Source organism: Podarcis melisellensis (assembly GCF_964234715.1).
Source record: "Podarcis melisellensis genome assembly, chromosome: 6".
Lineage (NCBI taxonomy): Eukaryota > Metazoa > Chordata > Lepidosauria > Squamata > Lacertidae > Podarcis > Podarcis melisellensis.
In genome coordinates, this window is record NC_138538.1 from 68,890,036 (window position 1) to 68,900,323 (window position 10,288).

A 10,288-nucleotide genomic window follows, 5' to 3' on the forward strand; every position below is an offset into this window, starting at 1 on the left:
CAACTAGTTGGTTAAATTCAAAGAAAGCAAGGCGGGGCTAGACTTACAATTAGGCAGAGTGAGGCAACAGAGTTTGAGATAGCAAATGTCAGATATTTTGGAACACTGTGTGTTTGTCAAACATTCTGCTGTTTTCTTGCTTGCATCCCAACAATGTCTTCTTGTAGACAAAGTCCTTTTCTGAGTCTGAGGAAGAAAAGTCAGATGGCACATCTATGGTGGTAAAAACTAAAAACAGCAAGAAAAGTACAACTCACCAGGTGGCGGGGACATGGCGAAATCCTATTAAAACATATACAAAGCTTTGTGTGACTCAACACAGATATTCTTGATTTATAGGAAATTATGGAGTTTTTTATTATGTGCATTTTTGTCAGTTTTGGAGTAAGGATACCAGATACACTTCCAAACATATAGTTTTATTTCAGTGACCTATTTACATATTTTACATACATTTCAAAATAGCATCACTATCATCACCACAATACATTGCTGAAAACTTCACCCCTTTAAAATGTCATTTCTTGATTTTAGAAACAAATATCTTCTACCCCAATGGTAGTTCAGTAAACAATTCTCACATTTTTTTTCAGTTTCATGAATGAACAGAACACTCTGAAATTCCATAGCTCGCACAAATATTTACCACAATATTCTAAAAGGTTGTGTTTTAATTAAAAGGGTTCTAACTGAAACATTGTGGGTTTATAGACATGACATCTAAAACAATACCAATCAATGCATTCTGTAATTTCCTGTATAATAATAGAGTCCATAAATGTGCTGTATGGTTGGCAATGCCTTTTGTTCCCTGGTCCAGTGGTGAAATCAAGGTTCAGCAGATGCTCTACGTGTTCAAGAACAACATTGTCAGCAGTCAAACTTTTGTTCAATTCATCACTGCTTCTTTTTTCTCATCTGCTCCTCAGGGTCTAGCTTGCGTTTCTTAAACGATGCGGGTTCATCTTTTTCATCATCTTCAAATAAAAAAGTATTTATAAATGCAAATATATGCATAAGATGGAGGTTTTTAAAGCCCCATTTACAAAAGCTTGGCTTCAATTCATCTGGCATAATGTGTCCACTTCTTGGCAACACACTTTGGAAGAAGGATATACAGTGGTACCTCGGGTTAAGTACTTAATTCGTTCCGGAGGTCCATACTTAACCTGAAACTGTTCTTAACCTGAAGCACCACTTTAGCTAATGGGGCCTCCTGCTGCCGCTGCGCCGCCGGAGCACGATTTCTGTTCTCATCCGGAAGCAGAGTTCTTAACCTGAAGCAATATTTCTGTAACCTGAAGCGTATGTAACCCGAGGTACCACTGTAGAATGGTTCAGAAGGTGGCAACAAAAATTATCAGGAGTATAGAAAAAAGTCCTATAAGGAAAGGTTGAGTGAAGGAATTTTATATTTTTAACCTGGGAAAAAATTGAGGAGGGACTTGATATTCCTTGAAGTGTGTGTTTTCTGTAGGATTACATCCAATGGGCTTAACTTACAGGAAAGTATATAGTTGAACATCAAGTGGGTATTAATGGTAAGAGCAGTTCAACAATTTTTAAAAACGAAGTGTTTGGTACAGGGACGATTGTGCTGGCACATCTCTGTGGCCAGTAACGGCCTACAGTCTAGTAGTTTCTACTTGTGAGCATCACCCATTAAGCATGGGGTAGAATGAAGGTACATTTTTATATATTAAACATTCTAGTCAAAGCTTGCATCTTTAATAGGAATAGAAGTCAAACAAAAAGCACACACGGAAACAAGGGTCCAAAAGAAATCTAAAATAGCAAGTTAAAACATTTATTAGAAGCAGCAATATCCTCCAGTGATTGAAGCGATGAAAAACTCAGAGTTAGTATCAGAATATTCAGAGATTGTCCTGAAGAAGAAACTACTTAAAATACCTCAGAACATGACACACACCTTCATTATCAAAACAGAAAGTCCCGCGCATTAGTAAAATCCAACAGACAAAAGTGGCTTTGATCGTTAGGAAAGCGAAGGAGGAAGAAGAGGAATAGATATTATACAGTGGTACCTCGGGTTAACAACTTAATTCTTTCTGGAGGTCCATTCTTAACCTGAAACTGTTCTTAACCTGAAGCACCACTTTAGCTAATGGGCCCTCCCGCTGCTGCTGCACCCCTGCTGTTCTCATCCTGAAGCAAAGTTCTTAACCCGAGGTACTATTTCTGGGTGAGCGGAGTCTGTAACCTGAAGCATATGTAACCCGAGGTACCACTGTAGTTTGAAAATACACGAAGATACAGCCTTGCTGATGCTAAGCAAGTCTGGATCTGCTGCCTTGTGACTACCTGGAAACCACATGTATGCCATCTTGGATTCCATGATAATAGAAGAAAAGTTGGACATAAACATAATGAAAATGAATGTCTTGCACTCCCCCACCCTGTTTTTTCCTGCACTATTCAATCCCCATCTTGAGAGGGAGATGCAAAGATTCTGTTATAGGTAAGCATCCAAAAACAGGAAGTGCCTTGTACTTCCTGTGCCCCCGCATTCCATGACAAACAACCCAAACTACTTCCAGGTGTAAAATTGTAACGGGAAAACGATGCTACTTTTACTATTATATCGCAGAAAAAGCCACGGGATGTACTGCTGGCTAAAAGTATGCCTGGATTCAAAAATATACTACACAAATTGGCATTGATGGAAGCATCTAACTGGCACGGGGGAGATTTAAATCAAATTATTTATATACAAAGGGTTACCTGATTCCTTGTGCTCTTGCTCCTCTTCTGCTGGTAAGAAGTTAACTTTGTTTGGATTCCTTGGAGCATCATCACCATTATCTTCATACATATTGGACCACTTGATTGCCATATCGAGCTCAGGAGGTGGCGGCGGCTTTGTTTCTTTGACACTATAAGTTTCAGGGGGTGGCACAGCATGTGTCGTCCATGCCTTGAACTCCTTTGGAGGCTGTTTGGGGAAAACACATTGGATTAAAATACTGTGCTGTCAGAAGACCAAGTGTAGGGACGACGTATCTTGTAATACATTTTAAAGGTATAGGTGCAATCATGGGCACAAGCTGTTTTGCTCTCACATCTGAAAATATACCCAACATCTAATGAATGAGCAGTATCACTGATGAATGAATAAAGCAGCAACATAGTATCATCAATGCCACAGCCGTTTAGAAATCCAAATGGTTTAAGCAAATAAGCCAAGCCACTCATTACAAGGATAAATGGAGGAGGAATACAACAAGTAACCCTGATCTAGGAGAAAGACTCCATCTTCATCCCAAATAGGATAAATAAGTTCCATATTTTGGATACAAACAAGAAAGCAAACCCCACTGACCACGGAGTTCCATATCTTTAATGCTAGGCTTTAAAGCAGCCTCTGGCTCTAGGGAAGGTTTGGGGACCTGAAGCTCTCCAGATGTTCTTCGGTGTCAACTCCAACCAGCTCCAGACACCATGGCTAATGGTCAGGGATGATGGGAGCTGGGGTCCAATGCATCTGGAGGGCCACAGAATCCCCATCCCTTCCCCTAGAAGGATGGAAGGACCAACACAGGATTTTCATTTTAAAAATTAATTATTTTTATAATTATTTATAAAAAATTCAAATATTTAACACTGAGAAGTTGTAAAGAGAAAAGTGCTGCTGAGGAAGTTGTAAAGAGAAAAGTGCTGCTATTGCCATAGGCCGGACCTTCAATGACAGACCTTTCAGTACCAGAATATCTAGATCTGTGGTTCCCAACATGCGGCACACGCCCCACAGGGGGGCAATTTGATTTTAAAGGGGGGAAATTCGGGACTCAGTTAAACCAAGTTAATGGCCTTTTAGGCTTCCTCCACATGAATAGGAGTTCACTTTTTGAATAATAAGAATTACTGTATATGTCACAGGTTTTCAGAGATGTTTAGGTGGGGCATGGCCAAAAAAAGGTTGGGAACTACTGACCTAGATGCTATTTTTATGCGTAGCCATCAATTATGCATAGCCATTGATTATAATGTTAACACCACACACAACTTTTCAGCATTCCATATGCACCTGAAACTCAGGATAACACATATCCGATGAAGCAAACAAACACTTAAAACAGATTTGTGTGTGTGTATATGTGTGTATATGCCCTAGGTGGGGCCTGAAAGTCTCAAATACCCTCTCCAGCCAGGGTCTCCAATAGCCCTAAACCAACCTTTTTAGGCCACAAGCCACCCCAATAAAATAAATTTAGGACACAAGAAACGCAAATATAGATTGCCAGGGGCACACACAGCCGGAAAAGCTACAGGCCCCAGCAGCGAGGCACACTTCGGAGCCAACTCCTAATGGCCAAAGTCCCTTCAGCCACCCCAATAAAATATGTGCCCCCCCCCTCCCAAGTTGCCATTCAAATAGTATGCGTGTGTGCCATGTCTTGTGGTCGGTTATTAGGGGGGCTTACCTGCTCCCCCAAAAAACATTTTATTTAACCCTGGATGCACATCATGTGTGTATCCCTCCCGTATGCAACTCCGCCCTTTAGGAATATATGATGTTAGGTCTTCCCAGCGTGGTCCTCCCCTCGTCGCCCGGCTCTTGCTGCTGCAGGAGAGCGACCCCCAGCCCCCCGCTTCTTCGCCACCCACCTCCTCGGGAGCTCGCAGGACCCGGCTCTCCCAGTCGATCTCCTTGTGCAGCGGGTTATAGAGGAAGGCCGGCCGGTGGACGCTGCGGAAGAGCTCGTCGGGCCCGGGCAAGCGCGGCCTGCCCTCGGGGCTCCCCCTCGGCAGAGGAGGCGGCCCTTTGGCCTCCCCGCCGCGGCCCGAGCCGGGCCCCTCCTCGCCTTCCGAGTCCGAGCCCGCGCTGTCCGAGCTGTCGTCGCTGGCCCCGTAAGCGGCGAAAAAGCCCAGCGGGTCCTTCCCTTCCGCAGCTGCCATGGCGGGGGACCGGTGCGGCAGAAACACCCGCCCGCGGAAACGGAGGCGCGAGGAGAGGGAGGTTCCGGGGAAGGGGGGGTCAAAACACCACCCCTCGCCCTCTCAGGCCTGGGAAAGGAAAGAGAGGGGGCGGCCGAACTCAAGCTGCCACCTCGGCTGGGAAAGAACTCTCCTCCTCTCTGCTGCTGCCTCATTTGGGGGAAATATATACAGTGTATATACCCAGTGTTAACATATAACTTGTGCTGAGGTCGATGGGCGCTCTCACGCCCAAGTGAACGTGTAAGGAATTGCAGACCCTCCAAGTGTTCCTATTTTCCAGGGGCATCCCTGATTCAGAGCAGCTGTCCCGGTTTCTGAATTGATATACTTTTCCTTAGGATGTCCCTACCTTTACCTTGGAGAAATGTTGGAGGGGATGGAATAGGACCTCCCTATTGTCATTGGAGAAATGTTGGAGGGGATGGAGTTTATGCGACTCCCCCCCCCCCCCCAGCAGTCTGAAGGCAATCCTGTATAGGCAAGTTGTTGTTTTTAATGTTTTTATATATGTTGGAAGCTGCCCAGAGTAGCTGGGGCAACCCAGTAAGATGTGTGGGGCATAAATAGTAAAATAATCATTATGGAAAGGAATTTCCCTATTTTCATCGGTGAAATGTTGGAGGGTATGGGATTGTAGTCTAGTCACATCCACACATTTAAAGTACATGGGCCCCCCTCCCCCAAATCCTGGGAACTTTAGTTTGTTAAAGGCTCTAGGAATTGTTGCTGACTGTGGAGTGAAATAAGAGTTCCCGGGATTTTTTGGTGGCCGGGAACCAGGTGCTTTAAATGCATCCTTTATGGGCTGATGTTAATATGTGTTGAATTATTCGAAGTAGTTCTACTGGGCAGTGAAGTTGAGGATGCAATGGCAGAGGAGAAAGTGAGTTGCTTTGCCTGTGACTGCTACACAATAGGCATGGTAACATGCTCAAAGGCATGTTCACTCACCTTTGTAAAAGGACTTGTCATGGGCATAGCCGGGGGGGGGGGGGGAGTGGGGGCAGCTGCCCCCCCAAATCAATAAAAATCAGTAGCCGAGTGTGATGGGACGATGAGCTGCTTGTGCGTAAAATGCAAGTCCCTCAGAGTTTGATCAGGCTTTCAAACCTCTGCCTGTGACGGAGCCCCTCCAGCATGGCTGCGTCAATCACTAGTAGAATCCGAAAGTGGCTGCTTTCGGAAACGTTTCCAACATAAAAGCTCCTTAACGGAAACACGTCGTCTGGCCTCTCGGCGTGACAGTTTCCGTCGAGGTGTGGGTGTCCCTATAGGAGGTCCTGAGACCTCCCCACTGGTTTCGCTTGAAGCGTCTCTGAGCCATCCCTCCGACTCACTTTCCCTTGGAGTTCTTGCTCGCCCTCTACTGGTTCCCTCTTCCGCTGCTACTGCTCTCTCACCCTCAGTGAGCCTTTGCGCCTCCGGCGCTTTAGATGTCAGTTCCCTGACATCCACCTCCCCTCCAGGGCCCCCTTCACCCCCTCCCGTCTCCTCTCCTACTGGCGGTGAGGAGGTAAAACCCTTGAAAGAACCTCCCTCATCTTCCGACGTCGCGAACACTTCCTTCCACTTGTTGCTGTTCCTACTCTCTAGGTACTCTTCGTCATCAGAGTCCACTCCCTCTTCCAACTCCGACTCCGCGAACCCTTCCATTTCCTCTTCCTCATCGGTGGTGCCGAAATACTCCCTCCTAAACCTTGCTATCGGCTGAGGTTTCCTCGGGAACCTTTGATGGAACGTTTCTGTTAAAACCTCGTCATTGACTTCCTGCGCACTTACCCAGGTGTTTTCTGACTCCGGTTCCCCTTCCCACGCCACTAAATACTCCACCTGATTTCCCTTCCACCTGGAATCGAGGATTTCCGCTACATGGTTGCGGCGTTCCCTCTCTTCCAAGGCTGGTCCCCTGACGTGCTCCCCTTCACCTCCTCCCCTGTATGGTGACAGTAACGACCTGTGGAACACTGGGTGCAATTTCATGTGATTGGGTAATCGGAGTTTGAAAGCTACCGGGTTGACCTGCTGAATCACCTCCAAGGGTCCCAATCTTCTGGGCCTCAGTTTCTTACAACCCCCTTTGAACGGCAACCCTTGGGTTGACAACCACACTTGATCCCCCACCCTTATGGTTTCACCTTCCCTTCTGTTCTTGTCTGCCTGCTTCTTATATTGTGCCTTAGCCCTTTCTAAGTTGAGCTGGAGCTGCTGATGGATGGCTTCCATCTCTTCTACAAAATGTTCAGCCGCTGGGACGCTCCATCTCTCCCCTCCTTCCCCTGGAAATGCCCTGGGGTGACACCCGTAATTAGCCAAAAAGGGACTCATCCCTGTGGACACATTCTCCGCATTATTGTAGGCAAATTCTGCCAACGCCAACTTTTCGACCCAATCGTTCTCTCTGTCATTGACATAACACCTAAGATATTGTTGAAGAATGCCATTTGCCCTTTCCGCCTGCCCGTTGGTTTCAGGGTGCCGGGCAGTTGAAAAATTGACTTCCACGTGTAACAAGCTCATGAGCTTCCTCCAGAACCTGGAAGTAAATTGTTTGCCTCGATCTGAGATCACCCTCGAGGGAGCCCCGTGCAACCTAAAGATATGTTCCACAAACAACTTCGCCGTTTCTTCCGCTGCGACTGCATGTGAGCATGCTACAAAGTGGCACATCTTAGTTAACAGGTCTACTACTACCATGATGGCTGATTTCCCCTTGGACCTTGGCAGATCCGTCATAAAATCTATTGATATCGCTTCCCAAGGCCGTTCTGGTGTGGGTAAAGGTTCTAATAACCCTGCCGGCGCCCTTCTTTCCCCTTTGGCTCGCTGACATTGGTCACACCCTCTTACATACTCCCTTACATCTTCCCTCACCTTAGGCCACCAAAATTCCCTGGTAACCAACCACATGGTCTTGTGTTGCCCAAAATGTCCCGCCGTGGGGCTATCATGCAACTGCTTGAGTACTCTCCCCCTCAATTCACCTTCGGGTATATACAGTGCCCCTTTGTAATACAATGCCCCATTTCTTTCCTCAAAACCTCCGGGGCTCTCGCCCTCCCCCCTGAGACCTCTGAGCTTATCCTGGGCATATTCATCATTTTCCGTTTCCTCCACCAGTTCTCGTTGCCCCACCATCGCCGCCCCACACACCCAGCGGTCCTCCGGGATGACATGTCTCTCTTCGATCACCCCCTCCCCTTCCCAATATTCTGGTTTGCGTGAGAGCGCGTCCGCCCTGACGTTTTCTGGGCCTGGCACATAACAAATCTCAAAGTTAAATTTGGAGAATTCCTGTGCCCATCTCACTTGTCGTTGGTTGAGCACTCGAGCTGTTCTCCAATACTCTAAATTTTTGTGGTCGGTGCACACTTGCACCTTGTGTTGTGCCCCAATTAATAAATGTCTCCACCTCCGGAATGCTTCGTGAATGGCAAGTAGTTCCCTGTCATACACCGTGTAATTCCTCTCGGACTTATTCAGCTTCCGCGAGAAGAAGGCACACGGTCTCCACTCCGACGCACTCCTCCCCGGTTGAAGAAGGACCGCCCCTACCGCCCGGTCGGATGCATCTGTTTCCACTCTCATGGGTTTTCGTAAATCCACATGCAGAAGTTGTTCTTCCGAGGCGAAAGCCCTTTTCAGTTCTTCAAAGGCTCGATCCGCCTCTGCCGTCCAAACAAATTTCTTCTTGCTGCTGAGACAGTCGGTGATGGGCGCCGTCAAGTGGGCAAAGTTCTTGATGAACTTCCGATAAAAGTTCCCAAATCCCAAGAATCTTTGCACGTCCTTCTTGGTCTTCGGTGTCTTCCATTCCAGTACCGCTTGGACCTTGCCTGGATCCATGGCCAATCCCTTGTCTGACAAGCGGTACCCCAGGAATTCCACCTCCTTGGTATGAAACTGGCACTTCTCCAGTTTCACCCACAGCTGGTTGGCTTGCAGCCTGCCCAACACTTCTCGAACGTCCCTCACATGCTGTTCCTCATTTTCCGAATACACCAACACGTCGTCTAAAAAGGCCACACAATTCTTGTAGAGCAAAGGTCCCAGAACGTGGTTTATAAAAGCTTGAAAACACGCGGAGCCCCCTTGTAGACCGAAGGGCATAACGAGGTATTCAAAGGCTCCCAACGGGGTAAACATGGTGGTCTTCCATTCATCTCCCTTCCTTATGCGTATCAGATTGTACGCCCCCCGCAGGTCCAGTTTTGTAAAAATCTTTCCCTTCCTTACTCTGGTCAAAATGTCATCAATTCGGGGCATAGGGAAAGCCAGGGGCTCCGACACTGCATTGAGGGCCCTGAAGTCACACACCAGTCTCGGTTTGTCTGTGTTCTTTTTGTCCACAAAGAACACTGGGCTGCCCCCCACCGCTCGGGACTCTCTGATGAAACCTCGCTTCAAGTTTTTGTCAATGAACTCCCTCAGCTCCTGCATCTCCCTGTCTGACATGGCGTACAGCTTGCCTACTGGGAGTTGGGCCCCTGGGAGTAGGTTGATTTGACAGTCAAAGGGTCTATGCGGTGGCAGTTTGTCTGCTTCCCTTTCGCTGAATACGTTGCTCAGATCTGCGTATTGCGGGGGCACCTTCCCTTTGTCCATCACTTCCATCCCCGCTAGGGTGACTCTGTCTCCTCCCGAAACCTTCCCCTCCTTGCAGTGTTCTAGGCAATGCGCTGACCCAAAGGAGACCACCCTCTGATGCCAGCCCACTAGCGGATCGTGTAGCGCCAGCCAGCTCATCCCCAAAATGATGGGCGCTCCTCCCAGGATGGCCACATTAAACGCTATCTGTTCGGTGTGCCTTGCCACTCTCATTATCATCGGGACAGTCTGTTGGCTAACTTCTCCCCCCAACAGCTCTCTGCCGTCAATCGTAGTCACCTGCAAGGGGTTACTTAAAGGGATAGTCTGTATCTGGTGCTCAGCTGCAAACTCCTTACTCATGAAATTACAGGAGCTGCCTGAATCCAAAAGCGCCTTGACCTTTAGTGGGTGTCCGTTTGGCAGTTCTAGTAACACCTCTATCACTAAAGCGGGTCTGGGGGGTTCTGGCATGGGCACTTTCATTGCTCTTTGGCCTGGCTGCTGTGCCCCAACGGTGGCAGCCAGGCGTTGGCTTTTACTTGCTCCTTGCCTTCCTCTTCCTTTCCCCCAACAGCTCCTGCCATCCCTTGCCATTCCTTTCTTTGTGGGCAAACTCTGGCAAAGTGCCCTGGCTGTTGGCAGAGATAACATCTCTTGGCGCTCTTTCCCTCCTTTTTCCGCCCTTCACTGGGATTTGAAACTGCGCGCGCCCGCGCTGTTCCAACTTCCATCGGCTCTGCCG

At 47.7% G+C, this 10,288-nt stretch overlaps 1 protein-coding gene across 1 annotated transcript; it reads right to left on the bottom strand.

Annotated features, from left to right (window-relative positions):
• Nucleotides 1–398: 398 nt before the first annotated feature.
• On the bottom strand, nt 399–5,008 carry LOC309371528 (UPF0690 protein C1orf52 homolog). Its single transcript, XM_081914324.1, has 3 exons — nt 4,627–5,008; nt 2,743–2,953; nt 399–977 (listed from the first exon to the last, which is right to left on the bottom strand). Exons 1-3 carry the CDS (start codon nt 4,915–4,917, stop codon nt 898–900), a joined length of 582 nt encoding a protein of 193 aa, XP_081770450.1. The 5' UTR covers nt 4,918–5,008; the 3' UTR covers nt 399–897.
• Nucleotides 5,009–10,288: the final 5,280 nt, after the last annotated feature.